At 30.5% G+C, this 19,592-nt stretch overlaps 5 protein-coding genes across 5 annotated transcripts; 3 read left to right on the forward strand and 2 right to left on the reverse strand.

The window, feature by feature from the left end:
- Positions 1–750: 750 nt before the first annotated feature.
- BX663DRAFT_454110 (acyl-CoA thioester hydrolase) lies at positions 751–2,662 on the reverse strand. The gene is made up of 4 exons (XM_051523813.1): positions 2,445–2,662; positions 1,946–2,353; positions 1,086–1,829; positions 751–1,004 (listed from the first exon to the last, which is right to left on the reverse strand). The coding sequence occupies exons 1-4, from the start codon at positions 2,596–2,598 to the stop codon at positions 937–939; spliced, it is 1,374 nt and encodes a 457-aa protein (XP_051382874.1). The 5' UTR covers positions 2,599–2,662; the 3' UTR covers positions 751–936.
- Positions 2,663–3,933: 1,271 nt separating this feature from the next.
- Positions 3,934–8,414, forward strand: BX663DRAFT_508770 (uncharacterized protein). The gene is made up of 11 exons (XM_051527531.1): positions 3,934–4,861; positions 4,934–5,074; positions 5,144–5,199; positions 5,296–5,341; positions 5,422–5,706; positions 5,784–5,970; positions 6,063–6,191; positions 6,254–6,428; positions 6,497–6,893; positions 6,984–7,257; positions 7,349–8,414. The coding sequence occupies exons 1-11, from the start codon at positions 3,965–3,967 to the stop codon at positions 8,266–8,268; spliced, it is 3,507 nt and encodes a 1,168-aa protein (XP_051382875.1). The 5' UTR covers positions 3,934–3,964; the 3' UTR covers positions 8,269–8,414.
- Positions 8,415–8,704: 290 nt separating this feature from the next.
- On the forward strand, positions 8,705–10,315 carry BX663DRAFT_508771 (uncharacterized protein). The gene is made up of 3 exons (XM_051527532.1): positions 8,705–8,901; positions 8,979–9,049; positions 9,164–10,315. The coding sequence occupies exons 1-3, from the start codon at positions 8,775–8,777 to the stop codon at positions 10,286–10,288; spliced, it is 1,323 nt and encodes a 440-aa protein (XP_051382876.1). The 5' UTR covers positions 8,705–8,774; the 3' UTR covers positions 10,289–10,315.
- Positions 10,316–11,007: 692 nt separating this feature from the next.
- Positions 11,008–11,931, forward strand: BX663DRAFT_508775 (glycine cleavage H-protein-domain-containing protein). Its single transcript, XM_051527533.1, has 4 exons — positions 11,008–11,227; positions 11,282–11,425; positions 11,498–11,629; positions 11,740–11,931. Exons 1-4 carry the CDS (start codon positions 11,125–11,127, stop codon positions 11,838–11,840), a joined length of 480 nt encoding a protein of 159 aa, XP_051382877.1. The 5' UTR covers positions 11,008–11,124; the 3' UTR covers positions 11,841–11,931.
- A 1,376-nt stretch (positions 11,932–13,307) lies between these two features.
- On the reverse strand, positions 13,308–14,367 carry BX663DRAFT_486188 (uncharacterized protein; the record flags this gene model as incomplete). The annotated part of the gene is made up of 4 exons (XM_051524664.1): positions 13,308–13,354; positions 13,532–13,960; positions 14,027–14,122; positions 14,202–14,367. The coding sequence occupies 4 exons, from the start codon at positions 14,365–14,367 to the stop codon at positions 13,308–13,310; spliced, it is 738 nt and encodes a 245-aa protein (XP_051382878.1).
- Positions 14,368–19,592: the final 5,225 nt, after the last annotated feature.

A 19,592-nucleotide genomic window follows, 5' to 3' on the forward strand; every position in this document is an offset into this window, starting at 1 on the left:
ATTTTTTTTCTTCGTTAATCGTATTCAACCTGAATTTTAACTCCTAAGGTATAGCTATGATTCGACTTGATTGAATTTCAGCATTTTACTTTATTTTGTTAAAGATCGCTACACTGTTTAATGGTTAATGTGATAAGAATAGTATAATGTATATGATCGACAATGATGCGACGCTGCTTCTAATGTTACTAGTTCATTATAAATGATATACATAGTTATTCTGATGAATTATATACGAATTGTATAGTATCTTTTAATTATAGTTAGTTTTCTCTTTTTCTTTTTTTTTTTTTTCATACCTAAACCCGGTAGTTATTGTATAAAGTTATAAATGAATATATTGAATAATATAAACCAATATAATTAACACAAAAGATGCACATATACACTTTTTAAATATTGAATACTCTTTTTACTTTTTTTCTAAATGATTTATTATATGTATTAGATCATCTTTTTTCTAATAGAAGCATATGTATTAGATATAAAATTACGTTAACTTTATATATAATGAGACGTTTATTCAGTAAAAAACAAACAATCCACAAATAGCTTAAAGCAATGAAAAAAGTTTAAAAAATTTCCCAATATCTGTAATAATCCCTTGTTACACTACTTTTATTTAACTTTCTACCTTATCTTTATCTTTATTTTTATTTCTCACAATTAGATAACAACAGTGTCTATCGACACTATTACTTCACTATACTACTAAAGTTTTAAGTAAAGTATATAATGACACTACTGCATAAATATGAATAAAAAATTTATTAAGAAATTAGCCAGTAATTAGTAAATATAGTAGTATGTACATAGTTATTCTTGATTATAAATAAATATTATGTATGAATAAATAAAAAAAAGGGGGGAGGGAGTGGAGGGGTTAATATTTCTTCCCTCCTTTTTTTTTCCGTAAAGGATATGGTACAATGGCTATTATGAACTAGACATTAAACTTAATAATTGCTTCTTTGCTTGAAGACCATGCTCATGTCTTCTTTTTCCTAATATTTCAGGGGAAGGAAAAAAAACAAAGTTAATTATATTTTCAATTTTAAAACTATTATGTATATATATTATTTTACCTTCAAGATAAAGCATTCCCTCAGCATATGTTTTAGGAAAGATTTGAGGTACCACCTTACGTTGAGTGGTAAAAGAGAAATGAAAGGTGTTGGTCACATCTGTTGTATTTGTCTTCATATCTGTAACTTCAGCTGTAACACTAACTTGAAATGAATCATCTTGCGAATAAATCACTTTTGAAGACAAATTCAAAAGAGAACCGACGGGGACAGGTTTCTTGAAAACAATTTCATCTAATGACAAAAGATGAACAGGTGTCTTACAAAAGACAGATCCTGTTGCATGAGCTAATTCATAAGCGCGTCTCATTAAATATCCACCAAAGACCTTGTTATGAATATTACGATCTTGAGGTTGCATTAAGAATACACTTTTTAACTTTGTATCTTCTATCCAAGCAGATGGTGATGATAACTGATTAGCATTTTTCATATAAAGATCATGAAGTGTTAAACGTTCATCATCAGTGGGGGGAACCTTATCAAGAGCTGATTCACCTATGAGCTTCTTTCGTGATTTACACTCTTGTGCATATTCAAAGATTCTCATTTCTCTTTCGTTATGTGCAATTAAAGGATTGATATGAACAGATTTTCCTGTTGTAGAGTCTATCGCAACCATCGTAAAGCGTCCAAATAAAACTGTATTCGGTGTCGGTTCAGCAAGAAAATTTTGAGGAGGAAATGGTGATGATTCTACCATATTAGAGTCATATTTAGGAATAGTTTCAACTTTAACAAACACTGTATAAAATATAAAATTTAGCCATCTTAGAATTCATAGATACACACACACACACACACATACATACATACATATGCGTGCGTGCGCCTTGTTATTTTCTAAAATTATCATTTACCTTCCATGCTACTTTTACCAACATAAGCAACATGACCTGAAAGCTTAAGATCTTCAACTGTATTTGGCATAAGTAGTTCCATACGATCTACACTTGCTGTAACAACGGTTAATGGAGGAGCACGGGGATTAAAGGTATCAATGTGTTTGTAAGAAATAGCACCTGCTAGTGCGTCTAAATCTTCAAGAATTTTTCCTATTCTAATTTTACCACCTGTGGTAATATACTCATCTAATAAAGCAGGTGAGGATTTAAAGGGTAGGTATTCTTCCATATAACTATCCATCATTGTTTTATTTATAATTTGATGCTGATATTGGTTAGATGGAATATTGAGTGGTCTTTTGTTTTCCTTTTCAAGAATTTTATCCATCCAGAAAGTGACAGGACGAACTGTATATACTTTTTCTAAAAGAAAAAAAAAAGAGAGAATGCAATGAGTACGTAAAAGTATAATTGCTTCATAATAAATAAAATAATAATAATAAAAAAACCTTACTTGCAAAGCTAGGATCATATTGATCAGTTTCAATTAAAGATGGTTGTGCGCCACGTATTTGACGTGAACTAGTTGCTAAGGTAGCTCTTTGTTTATAAATCAACTTAAAAGCTTGATTTGATTTAAGTGGCTTAAAAAAAATAGTGCGTAACATATCAATACAAAAAAAAATATTATATATAAATATATAGGATCTAAGAACTCTAATGAAAAAAAAAGAGAGAGAGAGAAGGAAAGAAAAGGCTAAATATAAAGTATTTATATATGTCTGTGCAGAAATCTTATTATTTTCCAACCTAATTTACATGGTGGAACCATTTCCTTTCTAGGTCTTTACTTATCAAATTAAATACTTCCTTATCCGAGGCCAAATAATCTAAACAAGGAAAGTAATCCGAAAAGGTCAAATCTGAACGCTTATTTATTATCCAATCATATGTAAGCTTGGCCTTTTCTGTTCCTGTCAATATTTAAACTCAACAGACCCCACCCTAATAAAAAAATTTATTGACATGGAAATATGCCAAATTTAGAAAATTTCACTTGGTAAAAAGAAAAATAAAAAAAAAATAAAAAGCACATTAATTACAAACATATTATATGCAATAAACGATTATCGTTAGAAATACAAAATTTATAGAATATATGTTTAATAGAAATAAATTATAATAGACTAGCCAATTCTTCTTTTTTTTATATATATATATAAATATTCGAGAAAAGCAACAAGAGCCACTCCGAAGAGTTTAGTTTTTCTGCTTTGTTCTCTTGTCATTTTGGACAAAAAAAAAATTTTTTTTTCTTTATGATTATTAAATCGAATTTATAATAGAGTCACACTACTTGGAAATTTTTTTCTAATATCTCATATATAAGCTTATTCATGATGATCGTAATAATAGAACTGCACTTCATAAAACATGAATTATGTCATTAGACCCTGGATAAAAAAATCTTATTCATAATAAGCATCTGTGATATTAAAGTATCATAGAACAATTATTAACTATAATATTATTACTGTTATTTGATATATAATAGACGTTAAGCATGTCTTTTTTTTTATATTTATTTTCAATAAAATCGAACGACACTATTTTTTCTAAGGTATATTTTATTATCATCTTATTTGCTTATCAATACAAAGTCAAGATATGTAATATTCTTTCAGAAATAAAGAAAGGGTAAAACTAAAAGATATTTGTAATTTTACAATAAGAATAATGCTTTTGGTCAAGATGTCATGTCTAATGATTACATTAAAAAGGAGTGTATATAGTGTATAGTCTAGCGAAAATAGAAATAAATACATTTCACTAAATAGACTTAATAGTTTTCTCCGCAATTTTTTTTTTCTTTTTTCATGATTTATTCATAAATAAAGGCTGACGTCTAAAAAATGTAATGTCAAACACTTATTTGAAATAAATCTAAAATCCGAAAATTTATGCAAAATTCTTTTTTTTTACTTTTTTTTTTTACTTTTTTTTTTTTTTTTAATCATATAGTAAAATTTTACAATGTCATCTTTTGTAAAATATAACTCGGAGGATCAAACGAAAATGGAGATGGGTCAAGATCCAAAAAAAGAAAGAGGAAAACAAGAAGAGAATAAACAAGAGATGGAGCATATAAAAGAAAAGAGAAATGCAAATAAAAATGAGAAAGACGAAGAAATGAAAGATGAAATGAAGAAAAGACCTGGAAATACATTGGATGCTTCTGGTCATGTCCACACTAAAAATGAAGATCCTAACAGGCTACAAAATGATTCTGAATTAAACGCTTATACTTCTCAACAAGAGCGTTTAGGGGATCAACAGGCTCCTAATCTTCAGCAGTCTAACCTTCAGCAAAAGAATTCTCAACAATTCAATTTAGAACAGTTTAATGATCGACATTATGATGTAGAACATCCTACTGCTCAACAGCCTATCGATCAGCCACAAGTGAATCAGCAGTCTATTGCTCAACAGCCTATGGATCAAAAACCTATCAATCAATATCCTACATCTGGTGAGCAAGAAACAATCACTACACGTCCGGAAAATCATCGTGTTTCAACGAATCCTTCACCTTTTAATCAAACATTCGATTCAGCTCTATCTGGATTCAATGACATATTTAATACAGCCGATCCTAGCATGGATAAACAACGTCAACCAGGCACAAAGCTTAATAATACAACACCATTGGAGCCAATATCCCCGAATGATCTCGTCTGGAACTTACAATTAAAAGCATTAAAATATATTTTTATCAGTTGTCTCGTTTCCTATCTTTTAGGAAAATGGCGATTTAGTATCACCATTGGTGTTCTATCTATTATTACATGCGGTTGGGCTTATTGGAATTTAGGAAAAGAAAGCTCTGATGCTGTTGAATGGCAAATAGAAAAAGAGGAAAATATGAGAACAGTAAGTTATGTTATGTGCAAAGGAAGAATAGCTTGAAAAAAAAATTCTAATGTATTATTTTTAATGATGTAGTTGTATACATCAGAAGGAGAATCAGTTGAATGGCTCAATTATATGCTAGAAAAAATATGGCGTAGTATAGATCCTCAAATATTTGCAGATATTGAAGATCTTCTCGAAGATACTTTGCAAAGTGTTGCTCCTAGTTTTATTGTAAGAAGTTTTTTTTTTCTCATGAATTTTAAGAAATAAGTTAACATTTTTTCTTTTATTTGTTTATAGAAGTCAGTAAAGGTTTATGATCTTGATATTGGTGTACAAGCTCCTCGTATTCAAGTGTAAATCAAAATATATAATTTTTATTATCAAAATTCATCATGTTAACGTCATAAGTTTTTTTTTTTTTTTTTTTTTAAAAAAATATAAATTTATAGAATTCGAGTCTTTCCTCCTTTACCTGGTCAACCTGAAGAAAGTATTGTAAAGTAAACAAATTTGTTCTCGAAATTGAATTATATACATATAATTTTTTTTTTTTTTTTTTTTTGTATATATTCTAGTTTGGTGAAGCTGCATTTAGTTTCCATGCTCATCCAGTAGCGTCATTGGTCACTCATCGTGGTCCAAATTCAACTCCGCCAGGATTAACGATTTGCTTCCAAACAGCCGTGAAAGCGCCTTTAGAAGTCAAAGCAGAATTGACAGCAATATCAGGAAAAATTCGATTCAAACTTTTAACATCGCCTGAGATTCCCTTCATATCTAAAGCTACGATTGCCTTTACAAGTGTACCAAAAGTTGAAACGGGTGTCATGCCTTTATCTAAACACCTAAACATTATGAATGTAAGTAGTCAAAGGGATCACATTCAATAATATGATGATATATATAACTTACTCTATAATCTGTATATGTTATATAGCTACCTGCTATTAAAACACTTGTGAACGAAGGTATTAAGCTTGGTTGCGCTGATATGGTGGATCCAAAAAGTATGACAGTAGATATTCAAGCCTTGCTGGGTGCTTTTACACAAGATACATTTGCAATTGGTGTTGTTAAAGTGTTAATTAGAGAAGCTACTAGAGATAAAACTGCAAACTTTCAGGGTATATACAGTTTTATGATTTATATACATACATACATACATGTATATATATATATATATATATATATCAGTATCACTCATATATTAGTATAGACATGGAGGATTCTTATGCAACTTTATCTTTAAGTAATCAACCTAAGAAGACTGTCTCTAGTACACGTGTATTAACTAATGATGAAAATCCTCGATGGAATGAGGATCTTTATGTTCTCGTTTATAAAGGTATACGATTTATTATCTTTAAAAAGAAAAATATAAACAAATATTCATCTTGTGTTTATTAGATGACATTATATCTGAAACAAAAGTGGATATTAAAGTTTGGGATGCAGATAAAGTCAAATTTGATGACATGTGGGGTTCAGTTTCAATGTCCGTAAAGGATATCGTTCAAGGGGAAATAGATAAATTAGGGAATGTTAAAAGTTGGTGTCAAGACGAATGTGTCATTTTTGACGGGTAAATGAATTGAAGCAAATAAAATACATACATATATTTGTATGTTTGCTAAATTTATTTATTTATAGTTGGACCCCTATTGATGGTAAAAATGAAAACAACTCAAAGATTAAACTGAACATGAAATTAAGTTTTCATCCAAAGTATCCTACACCTAACATGGAAATTTTTACAAGTAAATCAATGAAACAAAAGAAAAAGTCGGAGGAAGCACAAAAGGAGGAAGAAAAGAGAGATAAGGCTATCTTGGATATTCCTGTTGACCCTACACATACAAATGGTATTCTTTCTATTTTAATCCATCAAGCTGTTGATTTAGAAATTGGTGATCCTGAAGTTTTACCTACAAATGAAGAATTTAAACATCCTTATAGTCCAGATAAGGTTGTTAGCCCTTATGCCGTTCTTTACATTAATGACAATAAGGTCTATCAAACTCGTACAAAGTTAAGAAATCCTAGTCCTGTAAGTTAAAATATTGATATTATTTTTACCATCAATATATACATATATTAATATTAATTATATGTAAAAAAAACACACACACACACATAGCATTGGAATGCTGTTTCTGAAAACTTTATTAAAGATTTTGATAATTGCAGTTTCCGAATTTCAGTCAAGACAGCTTTTGATCTCGAACGTGATGCTGTCCTAGGAACTAAAGTGATACATTTAAAAGATGTATTCCGTGGACAAGAAAATGCTAAATTTAAGCAAATTCAACAATGGATCCCTCTTGCTAATGGTATTGGCTTTGGTAAAGTTTTATTAACAATCAAATATAAGCCTGTCAAGTTGACCTTACCTCATGAATTACAAGGATGTGGTAAGTTTTCTATTTATTTATTTTTTTCACACTCACTCACTCACTCACTCTGTACACCCTATGGATTAAAATAACGTGATTTATTTATTAGATGTTGGTACACTCATTGTTGAACGTTTAACCTTAAATAGTTTCAAGTCTCCTCTCAGTCAAGACCATGCTAATTCTACCAAAGTTACCCTTTCACTTAATGTTAATCCAATTATCAAAAAACGTCTTAAACCTAAAAACATTTCAAAACAAGAGAATGGAGGAAGGATGACAGAGACTTATGGTTGGTGCAACCAACATTATTATTTCCCTTTAATGATGCGTTATCGTACTGCCCTCTATGTTCATGTTACCCAAGGTACTGTCACGAGCCATAAGTGTACAGGTCGATTCTGGTTAAAAGATATGGTCGATCATGAATGGCAGGATATTAAGGTTGGACTGTACGATTATGTTAGTGAAAGTTCTAAAGAATCGAATCGGAATGAAGATGCATGGTCTGAGGAAGGTGATTATGGACAAGTAACAATTCGTATGAAGATTTCACCTGGATTTTCGCCTGTCCATACCCATTTAAGATCCTATATCAGGGATATGGTAGGAGCTGATCCATTCTATAATGAGGCCTTAAAGTTCAAAGCCCAACGTTGGATTAAAGAACAAAGTAAGAAGAAGGCTGAAAGAGGTGAAGAACCAGATGCTGAGGAAGATACAAACTTTGATTACGATCTTCAAAATGCTGTCCAATCGGAAAAAGAAAGAATGGATTCCACAACAAGGAATAGAAGAGCATCAAGTCTATCTTCTGAATATGGAGAAGAGACAGCAGAGTCTGATATGGATGATTATGAAATTGAAGCAGATATGTTTGATCAAAAGAAAGATGTAAAGATTAGTAAACATGGAGTACTTAGAAAGGTTGCATGGGGAATAGATAAAGTGAAGCATAAAGTAGATGTGTTGAAAGAAGGATTCAACTCAGAAACAAGAGCTGATAGATCCGTAATAAAAGAAACTTAAGTTTAATCTTATTACTCCTCATTACGTATTTTTTTATAATTAACACGCATGTACAACGCGAGGACAAATCAATTTTTACATGGCTAAAAAATAAACAATTTTTTATTTACTCCACAACCTTTTTCCTTTTTTTTTTATTTTTCTCTCCGCAAAAAAAATAAAAATTGGACATTTTCTTTTGCAAATACTAAAATGTAAATATTAAGCAAGTAAAAAAAAAGGGGGGGGCTGTACTATCTACACTTGATAAAAGCAAATAAATGAAAGAATAATTCTTCATTAAACAAATCTTTTTACTCTTTATTGATTTGCTACAATTATTCACAAATGGTGTAATTTATCTGAATTCAAAATACAAGCAATAGAATTTCAGGATACCTGAAAGATACTAAAAAAAATAAATGAATAAAAATAAATAAATAAATAAATAAATAAATAAATAAATAAATAAATAAACATTACAATCTATTTCTTTTTCTTTTTTTAATTATTTTTATTATAAAACTATGCTCTCTATACGTGCCCGCCTTTCAACCTTTAAACGTTCCTTTGTAACAGTTGCTGCTAAACAGCCTCATATTGATCAAAAGTTTAAGGTTGTTGTAGTTGGTGGTGGGCCTGGTGGCCTTTCAGGTAAAATATAAATATATACATATATATACTTGGTATGTTTTATTTTTATTGTTCTTTTCTCATTCAATTACATATAGTTTCATCCACAGTTTCAAAGTTATTGGGGGAAAATCAAGTAGCCGTTATTGAGCCTTCTGGCAAACACTATGTAAATAATAATAATAAAGAGAGATAGGGGAACGGACAAAATGGGAAAAGAATTGTCCATTAGATAGTAGGAATATAAGAAACTAATATGCTTTCTTTCTTTTTTTTTTTATAGTATCAACCCTTATGGACATATGTTGGTAGTGGATTAAAAAACTTCAATGAATCTGTTAAACCTATGGCTGAAGTGATGCCAAGTGAAGCAGAATGGATTCAAGATAAAGTTACAGAATTCGACCCTGATAATAACATTGTGAAGTTATCAAATGGACAAATTGTAGGATATGATTATTTAGTAGTAGCAGCAGGTATACAAATCAATTGGGACAATGTAAAAGGTTTAAGAGCTGCGTTAGGTAAAGACGGTGTAACTTCAAATTATGATCCTAAAAGTGTGCAAAAGACCTATGAGTTTCTTCAAAACTTTAAAGGTGGAAATGCTCTATTCACTTTCCCTAATAGTCCTATTAAATGTCCTGGAGCCCCTACTAAAATCACTTTTTTGGCTGAAGAAATCTTTCGTCTTAATAACGTCCGTGATAAAACGAATGTCATCTATAATACATCGGGAGCAAAAATTTTTGGTGTTGATCATTATGGACGTATCCTTCAAAAATTAGCTGATGAACGTAATATCAACGTTAATTTTCAGCATGAATTGATTGAAATTGATGGTGATAATCATCAAGCTGTGTTTAGAAACAATGCGAATCAAGAAGTAAAGACATTTGAATATGATTTTATTCATGTCGCACCTCCTCAGGGACCACCTAAGTTTATCAAAGAATCTAAATTGGCTGATGCAGTAGGTTGGGTCGATGTAAACAAAGATACACTTCGCCATAACAAATATAAGAATGTATTTGCTTTAGGTGATTGTTCTTCTCTTCCTACTTCTAAGACTGCTGCAGCCATTACATGTGAATCTGGTGTATTAAAAAAGAATTTAATTGCTGATCTTCAAGGTAAGAAGGTTGAGGAAGAAGCAAGTTATGATGGATATACGAGTTGTCCCTTGATTGTGGGCCGTAATCAGCTTATTCTAGCAGAATTCTCTGGTTATACTGGTAAGCCATTGGAAACTTTTCCAGTCGATCAACGCAAGATTAGTAAAGCTGCTCAATTCTTGAATAAAGAAGTAATTCCTGCCCTTTATTGGAATGGTTTGTTAAAGGGAACTTGGACTGGTCCAACTGGTATTCGTAATTTACTCCATCCTATTCGTCCTAAATATGATTAAAGACAAAAAAAAAAAAAAAAAAAAAAAAAAAAAAGAAATGGTCATTTTACTTCTCCCATACCCTCCTTTCTTACAATTTTTTTTTCTTCCTATTTATGCTCTTACCCTATTATAATAAATATAAGTATATGTATTTCAATTTATTAAAATGAATGTACATATATGCTTTATATACAAGTAATTTATAATAAATAAATACTTCTGCTAGGTCATATTTTTATTTTCCCTTCACAATAATAGACTGATCATTATTTAATTAGGGAAATACAATAGTTTTTAATTTAGCATATTACTAAGTCTTTCTTTTTCTTTTCTTTTTAATATCTAGTTGAAATAATGGAAATAAAGGAAGGAAAGATGTTATTTTATTTGGCCCAATTTAAACTCTTTTGTTTCTTTTCTTTTTTTTTTTTTTTTTTTTACGGGTTTCGAATAAATTGCGTGCGAAACCTAGTAGGTTAAGAGAACCCAAGACGATTTAGCTTGATTAAAAAAAAAAAAAAAAAAAAAAAAGAAAAAAAAAAAGAAAAGACCTTTAAAATATGATAAATTCATAACACTATTTTACCCCCATTAACGATTTGTACTCTTTAACCATCTTGTGTACTTATCGGGGTTTATTCAATGAAAGTATAAAATTTTTGAGCGTATTTGTCGTGTTCATGGAAAAGAAATAAAATCATTTTCTTGACTCGGTGGAATGAAAAAAAAAAAAAGATTTTTTTTTATATAAAATCTTGTTTTTCTTATTTTTCATTATTTTTTTTTCCTTTGTAACTTTATTGTTTTTATTTATTTTATCCCATTAACATTCACACATTTCAACATTTGTCAAGATGGCCCTTAGACTTTTAACTACTACTCGTGGCATTGCTCGTTCATATATGCCTACTATAGTTCGTAAGTCCGCTACCATGACTGTCTTCCGGGGTTTTGCCAGTAAGTCTTTATTTAAATTATGATAGAGAGCATAGTTTTTATACATAATTATAGCAAAGAAATATACCCTTGACCATGAATGGATTTCTGTTGATAATGGTGTCGGCACCTTTGGTATTACTGATTATGCTCAAAAAGCTTTAGGTGATGTTGTATTTGTTGAAACTCCTACTGTAGGTCAAACTGTTGAAAAACAAGGTAAAATAAGATGATATGGTGGTGAGTAGGGGAGAAGTTCGCATAGTGTTGAACTTTTTTTTTTTATTATAGAGCAAGTAGGTGCTATTGAATCTGTAAAGGCAGCAAGTGATATTTATTCGCCTGTTTCTGGTGAAGTGCTTGACGTGAATGATGAATTATCTAATGAACCTTCCTTAATTAATTCTAGTCCAGAAGAAAATGGTAAAGAAAATAAATTTTATTACAAAAAACTACTTTGAATTCTAACCTCTCTCCCCCTCTTTTTTTTTTTTTTTTTTTTTTTTTTTTTTTTTTTGTTTTTGTTTCAAAAGGTTGGTTGGCAAAAATTAAACTTTCAAATGAATCCGAACTTGATGATTTGATGGATGAAAAGGCTTATATTGCTCACTGTGAAGCTGATGATGACCATTAATTGTACTTTCTTCTATTCTCTATCCTCTCTTTTTTTTTTTTGGTTCCTTAATAAAGAACCATAGTGTATGGCATGTATTATAAAATAAGTACATTTAACAATTTATATTATTTTATATTTGAGAAAAAAAAAAAAGTAAACTTCACTCAGTTCATTGTTTATTGTTTTGGGTTAAAAATAGCTTAAATCTTTGAATGATAGTTTACACATAGTATCCTTTTTAACCTAACAAGTTTCTAAATATACAAATGTATAACAGATTTATTAATAGCTGGTTGCTTTTAAAGAAAATTATCTAGAGTTTAAGCTTTTTTCAACCTTCAAAGGCTGGCAGAATGACTGGTATTATTGATAATTAGGTCAAAAAATTAGAAGAGGATCCTCAATGGTACATATATGAAAAGAATCAATCATATCAAAAGCTAGCTATAGAGAAAAAATAAATAAATAAATAAAGTTTACATTATAAACTATTTTGATTAATATCCTTTTCGCTAAAACAAAATATCTAGTTGATGTTTTAATAGAAGCCTTTGAAGGATGTAGCTTAAAATCTATTATTGTCGAAGAATTTATATCCAAGAAATGTAATGCGTATCTATATTCCATCCTGTTGTGAGGATAAAACTAGATTTCAAACGAGATTTGAATGGATATAAATAAAATAAAAGATGAACGTAGATATGAACTTTTCTTCAAAATTGTATTTTTATTCCATGAAGCCGAAAACTATCTGTCAGGCTCATGATACTCCGCTTGTGATTACTTTCTCAGTTGCTAAAGCGGCATCATTCCATATTGTTCTTACATTAATTTCTTCCGTAGTAAGTATTGTATATATATATATATATATATATATATATATATATATAAATATTGAACTGAAGATTCCTCAAGTTCCAAAAAGAATAAAGATAGTTGGGGCTCATAAAAGAAGGGTGACCTCTTCAAAAGTCCAAGTTTTTAAACGTACAGTAACGTAAGTCACTACTTGAACTTTGTTTCAAAGACGCTAGATTATATAGATAAAGTGTCTAAAATGAAAAGGATTTTACCGTGTTATGGATAATACACCAATTCATAGCTTTAAAGAAGTTGAGAAAAATGATTATAGCACAACGATTATAAACGTGTTTATCTTTCTTCTCATTCTCTCCCATAGAACAATTTTGGGCAAATGTCAAAGGCAAAATAAGACGTACTTATTTTAATGAAGAAAAAAAATACTAAAGTAAATGAGCCCGTATAATGCTTATAACACGATTTTTTCCCTAAATCAATAAAAATTACTATTTGAATCATTTTGAATTTTTGCTAATTAAAGTTGACATTTATTTTTGTCTGTATTCATTTCTCTATTACTCCTCTTGATATATTAATGGTTATCCAAATTCCCTTCTTAACACTTTATTTCTTTTTTTAATAATCTTTCACTATTTTTACCTTTTGTCTTAAAAGGGGTTTACATTACTTTTCATCGTTATTTTTGAACCAGTTAGGGCAATTCAGTAATTCTATAAATTATGTGTCCATTGGTCACTTTTTTTTCATATTCTTGTAAATAAAATTCTTCTTGATCGTATTACTATCACTAACTTACTAGGCTATAATTTAACACTAGAGCAAGTTGCTTGCCTTGCTTTGGGAGTAGATATAACAAAAGAGAAATAAAAAGAAGGCTAAATGCATACTTGATGATTTAGCATTCAATGTCGTTTTTATTATTGGTATAGCCTCGCCGTTCTTCAAAAGTCTCAGACAGAACCAGTTCAGAAATAATGAAGCTGCAAAAGTAACATCGCTGAGATGATGAACAACGCGATGGACCTCCGTTACAAATAATGTTCTTTGGACTTGATTGAAGTTTTCAGCCCTCAGCATAGCTTTCAATTTGGTTTTGATGACAAACTTTGTTCTTCTAGCTCTTGGACCAATGGCTTCAGTCTCTGCCGTTGCAACCCTAAATTCAGTGGTAGAAGATTCCTGTCGAGCCTTCCTCTTGACTTCGGAACGCGCTTGTTTCATTTTAACTTTCTCAGACAGATGCACTGGAGTACTAGAGGATTCACTAAGTGCACTTGGAGTGAGACTAACAACTTTCTCAAACTCTTGTATCATTCCTGTATTATATTACAAGAGCATTTAGTAAAAACTTCAAAAGTGTAATTCAATTTTCATTGACATACCTGAAGATTGAGTAGAAGCCTGTACAGGAGCAGTAGCTGAGTGTGCTGTGCGAGCAGTACGAGGTTGAGGAGCAATTGGTTCTTGAAAATCATCATCTTTTTTCAAAAGTAATAATAACAGTAGAGCGAGTAATGTGAGGGGATAGGCGTATGGAGGCAGAAGAACTAGATTCACCGGACTCAGCGATACGTCGCATTTGTAAAGATAATCTTGTCGCTTCTTTGATATCGCGTTGTTCCTTAGTTATAGTGGGGAGAGGTGGACGAAAGCCAGTTGGAGCTTGGAAATCTTCATATTCTTCGTTCTCAAAAAAAGTCGGCAAGAATATTTGAAGTAACATCCTTGGCTAAAACATGATGCTACGATTAGTATTCTTTGTGTATTTCAGTTATATATACATCCAGCATACCTTTTTCTTTTCCTTTCTTTTTTTCTTGGCCTAGGACCTCCAAAATCTTTGCCCCCCAGAAAGATCTAAAAGTATATAGTAAGATATATGATATACAGCTATACGTCAAATCTAAATGTGTGAGTGAAATGAAACATTCACTTTCATTGTTGGGAATAGAAGGCGGCTCTGATTGTCCCTCCCTTCCCTTTTCTCCCTTTTCTTATTTTACTTTAGATTTATTTTACCGAAATTGCGATCATTTATTGATAATCTGCAAATTACAAAAAAAAAAAAAAAAAAAAAAAAAAAAAAAAAAAAAAAAAAATTATTTTTTACATCTTATTCGAAATAATAAAGGAAAATTGGTTTCACGATCAGAGTCGCCAACTCTTGACCAATAATTGATGGATATCAGCATAAATGACTAAAATAGGAGAAAGGGGATGTCATTTAAGTTTTCATTCTATAGTATCGGTAGATAAAAAAGATATATATATATATAAAACAAAAACAGTGGGTTAATCTAGATGCTTGTGTGAGTGTTTATTCAATGTAAACTGACCGAAGAACTTTATTGATCCAAGATGATATCCTTTACATACATTTATCGTTATTTGTTACTTGTATGAATATAATCATATGAAACTGTCAGTTTTCTGATCCACTATTATCATAACATTGGTACCTGCACTACATACGGAGCCCAATATTACAGAGTATAAATAATGATTGTAACCAAGACTTGGTGGCTCTAGGTCTTTCTTTCTTACGAACAATGAAAACCCTACATTCTACGTATCCTAATCACTTTACTTGGCTTTATTATTTCAAAAACGATAGTTCAATCACTCCATCAAACTCACAGAAATGTTCCTTATTGTCCTAAGTAATTCAAATCTGGGATATTCTCCATGAGGATTGTTCGTTCCGGGATCATTTTTGTATCAGTGTCCCACTTTCATATTGGTGTCCCATTTTTGCATTGGTGTCCCAATCCAATTTTGAAACGACCAAATTTTTTCTCATTGGCCCAACCTAGTTTCTTTGACTGTAATTATTATGATCGGTACCTGAGTTCAGTTTACTAGATGGATATAGTTGTTTATTGAGATATATGTATATATTAATATAAAGTGAAAATAGGTATTCAAAATGCGGAATTAACCAAAATCAAATATTATATTATAGTCTTTAAAATTCTCGTTTTACTGGAACAGAGTAAGCAGCAGCAGTAGAGAGAAAAGCTCCGTTTAAATAAAAAGAAATGAAAGTGGGGAGGGAGGGGGAGGGAAAGGATAAATACTCAAATTTATATAATGATATACAAGTGAGGTTCTGAGGATAATAATTCAACTCCTGAGAGTATCTTTCATTTGGAATTTCCATGTCTCTTATTAAATAAGATTGTGAAAGGAAGTACATAATGATCAACCTCCACGATTGGCTGCTTCTGGAAACAGTAACCTTTTTATGATATTAAGAAGCTACTAACTAATTGGATCATTACCCTCTTATCATCATTAAGTAAAAATGAAAAAAATGAATAAACTGGTGTTCTATTTACACTTGTAATACATATCTTTTCTTTTTTTTTTTTCGTTTGTTTAAGAATATGAGTACTTGAAGGAGCATCTAATCATGTAGAGAAGGTTCAAAAAAGACACATGGGTTAGTCAATAAACACAACTATGGTGACTTTGTATTATAAAAATTGTTTAATGATATTATGATGGAAGAAGCACAAAATATTAAAACTGTTATAAGAAAAGATGGAGGGTATGGAAAAAAAATGAAAGAATAGAAAGTCTTAAAATAATAGTTTGAATTAAATATTATGTATGAATTAAGAATGTAGAAATTATATATCTTTTTGCAACTTGTAAATACTTACATAGTTTAAAGATATACTTATTTTTTTTTTTCAGTAATAAAATTATCTATAACAATAAACGTATTCATTTTAATTATTATTTCTACCATCAGTGATTAAAGACAAGACTCAAAGGAAACCCATTTCCTTACAATGACTAAATAAAATAGAAGATTTTCTTTGAATACGAAAAAGAAAAGAAAAAAGAAATACAGATAACTTTATAATAATAATTTCAACTATGAAAGGCAAAAATAATATTATATGGAAAAAAAAATGTCTTAAGGTAACATATTAGTCTACTTTAAAAATTTAATGAAGTATAGTCTCGAAAATATCACAATGAAGAAGTGAGAAAGGTGCTTTAGATTTAAAAGCCCCGCGATTACCTTCATCTTCTTCTTTCCCCAACAAAGAAGGATCTGTATTTTTTTTTTCTTTAATTCTTAAATACACTAGATGAATGGATGACAGAATACTAGCAGCTGTAAATTCTTTATATAGAAGAAGTTATACATAAGAAAAAAAAAAACTTCTTAAAAAGGTTACATCCTCGAGCACAAACCTCTATTCAACACACACACACACACTTACATATGACCTGAAACCTGAACTTTATATATAAATATATTATAGTTTACCATTCTTTTCTTTTTAGAATAATTCAAAAATCACAATTATATTATTGAAAAAAAAAAAGGTTTTATCTAAGATAAATGTTAACTATTGAATTTCGACTAAATGATGTCTTTAATCATTTAATACCAAGATATATATATTAAAACTTATACAAATTTAAGAGTAGAAAAAAAAAGACGCATATATACTTACAGTACTTGTATTTTGAGAGTATATTTGTATATTATATAAAGAAGAAAGGGGTATACATATTGTAGTTGCATTTTCAAGTTCAGAGTAAGTTAGCCCCTTCCTAAAATCTTACTTAATATAATCTTATTTATTTGTATATACGTAATATTGCAGTTAATGTATGCATTCTTTAAACAACTAAGGGAATGTTTGTCAATTATATAACAGTACATAATTAAACCACCACCACCACCACTACCACCGCCACCAATAATAGTAAAAAAAAAAAGAAGAACAAATCAAATCAGAAAACTGCTGAGCTTTTTTTTTTATAAATATGTATATAAATATGTGTACAGTGCGTCCGCCGTCAATTGGACAATTTTTTGAAAAAGCTGGTCAAATTTTTGAATAAATTTGCCCACTTTTTTGAAACTCAATTGGTCATTTGTTTGAAATTCATTTGGTCATTTTATTTAAATTCAATTGATCTTTTTTTTTTTTTTTTTTTGAAAATTATTATACTTTATATAATGTTAAGGGAAAGTTATAGAGGGACCTTATTTAAGCAATTACTAAATTGGTTTATGGAATGTTGAATAATATTTCGAAGATGCTCAACAGGTACTTCTTCACTAGCCTCAATAATTCTTGAAGTAAGCGTTTCAACATCATTAAGTTTACTTCGCTTTACTTTTCCCTTAAGAATGGCCCAAAATTGTTCTATTGGGTTGAGTTCGGGCGAGTAGGGAGGAAGGTATAATGGCTTATAGCCCCGACTTACAATTACAGGGTCAATTATAGCAGGAACATGAATTGGTGCATTGTCCATAACAATAAAAAATCCTTTCATTTCTGGGAACTCATCCATAATATCCATAGTATCGTTAAGAAACAAAAGATAATGATCGCCAGTAGTGCCACTGGGAATAGTTAATTTATCTTTAGGAGCCTTTCTCTTTTTGGCCCCTACAACTTTCCTTCTCTTAACATTTCCAGATTCTCGCATACTCACATTGACGACACCATTAGCTGATATTGCACCAAGAACAGTATGTGAGGTAGCCTTGGTGGAGGGAGTTGTGGTAGTTGCTTTCGTACCGCGCTGTGACCAACCACGACTACGACGCATATTAATGTCAAACCCGGACTCATCAACAAATATACAATTGTCGAGATAATTGACGCCATTGCTGATCAATTTCTCAACCCACTCAGCACGAGCTTTAAGATTTTTATCATCGTTTCTGGCAAGAGGGTGTCGGTTAATAAGTTTGATGCTGAGATTACATTCTTCCTTCATGAACTCGGCTACTCTTGTTATTTTTATTTGTAAGCCAGCAAAGTTGGCTGTCAAGCTTTCAACTGCGTCCTGGATTGTTGCAGTTGAGTCATCATCAAAAAAACTGGTTAGATAAACTTTATGAGCTTCGTTCAGTTGACTGACTGGTCTGTTGGGATTCAGATTCGTCTTTTTGATAGGAATCTTCCTTTCCGGATCATCCTCGTAAGCCTTTTTCCATTTGCGCGCTGTGTTATAATTTACATTTGCGGCTATGGTCGCATCTTTTGGTCTCATGAGTTTTTCTTTCAAAAAATAAAAGTAACGTCTACGGTCTTCCATTGTATAAATGTTATACTCAAGAGGTCTTTCTTTCTTTGGACTAGCCTCTTTCATGACTGTATCGTCTGAACTGATCGTTTCAAATTGGAGATCCTTGTTCTTAATGTATTTTCGTAGATCTGTTAATCTTTTCAAACGAAATGACTTCTCTTCAACATATGCTTTTGCTTGCTCGCCCTGTTCATCAATGAGATTACCAGCACCATCTTCATAAAAAATATTCATGCTCATTTGAAAAATAATCTCGAAATAATGGTATAAAAAAAAAGTAACAAAATATACCTCAGATAAAATGATCAAAAAAATGATCTATTGAATTTAAATAAAATGACCAAATGAATTTCAAACAAATGACCAATTGAGTTTCAAAAAAGTGGGCAAATTTATTCAAAAATTTGACCAGCTTTTTCAAAAAATTGTCCAATTGACGGCGGACGCACTGTATTTTTGAAGCTAGTTCTATTGTGGCAATCGAGTGGCGCAAAAGAATATTAAGTAATTTATAAATCTTATCACCAATAAAATACTTTTTTACATATAAATTGATCAAAAAAAAAAAAAAAATTTTTTTTTCGATTTCCCTTTCTTTTTCTTTATCAGATTAAATATATTTCATAAAGAGGAAGTTTTTTTCCCCCCTTCATTTTATCACTATAGAAATGGTCCTTCCTTTAATTAATAAGATTCAAGTTCGTCATGCCTCTGTTTTAACTCAACATTTACCACCTTTACCACATTGTCTTCATAAACAACCTTCTCATCAATATCAACATATCGTGACTCCTGCTTCATTACCAATTACTGCTTTATCCAATAATGCATTTAATCCAAGTTACATACCAAAGCATCATAAAGAAAGATTGACTATGG

Source organism: Cokeromyces recurvatus (assembly GCF_025118155.1).
Source record: "Cokeromyces recurvatus strain NRRL 2243 chromosome Unknown BX663scaffold_12, whole genome shotgun sequence".
Taxonomy (NCBI): Eukaryota; Fungi; Mucoromycota; class Mucoromycetes; order Mucorales; family Mucoraceae; genus Cokeromyces; species Cokeromyces recurvatus.

Coding starts and splice junctions, on each gene's coding strand:
- BX663DRAFT_454110 (XM_051523813.1), bottom strand. CDS start 2,598: ATGTTACGCACTATTTTTTTTAAGCCACTTAAATCAAATCAAGCTTTT. Junction 1,830..1,945: donor TGGTAAAAGTAGCATGGAAG/GTAAATGATAAT, acceptor TATTTTATACAG/TGTTTGTTAAAGTTGAAACT. Junction 1,005..1,085: donor GGGAATGCTTTATCTTGAAG/GTAAAATAATAT, acceptor CTGAAATATTAG/GAAAAAGAAGACATGAGCAT.
- BX663DRAFT_508770 (XM_051527531.1), top strand. CDS start 3,965: ATGTCATCTTTTGTAAAATATAACTCGGAGGATCAAACGAAAATGGAG. Junction 5,971..6,062: donor TAAAACTGCAAACTTTCAGG/GTATATACAGTT, acceptor ATATTAGTATAG/ACATGGAGGATTCTTATGCA. Junction 6,192..6,253: donor TTATGTTCTCGTTTATAAAG/GTATACGATTTA, acceptor TGTGTTTATTAG/ATGACATTATATCTGAAACA.
- BX663DRAFT_508771 (XM_051527532.1), top strand. CDS start 8,775: ATGCTCTCTATACGTGCCCGCCTTTCAACCTTTAAACGTTCCTTTGTA. Junction 8,902..8,978: donor TGGGCCTGGTGGCCTTTCAG/GTAAAATATAAA, acceptor AATTACATATAG/TTTCATCCACAGTTTCAAAG. Junction 9,050..9,163: donor AGCCTTCTGGCAAACACTAT/GTAAATAATAAT, acceptor TTTTTTTTATAG/TATCAACCCTTATGGACATA.
- BX663DRAFT_508775 (XM_051527533.1), top strand. CDS start 11,125: ATGGCCCTTAGACTTTTAACTACTACTCGTGGCATTGCTCGTTCATAT. Junction 11,426..11,497: donor TCAAACTGTTGAAAAACAAG/GTAAAATAAGAT, acceptor TTTTTATTATAG/AGCAAGTAGGTGCTATTGAA. Junction 11,630..11,739: donor TTCTAGTCCAGAAGAAAATG/GTAAAGAAAATA, acceptor TTGTTTCAAAAG/GTTGGTTGGCAAAAATTAAA.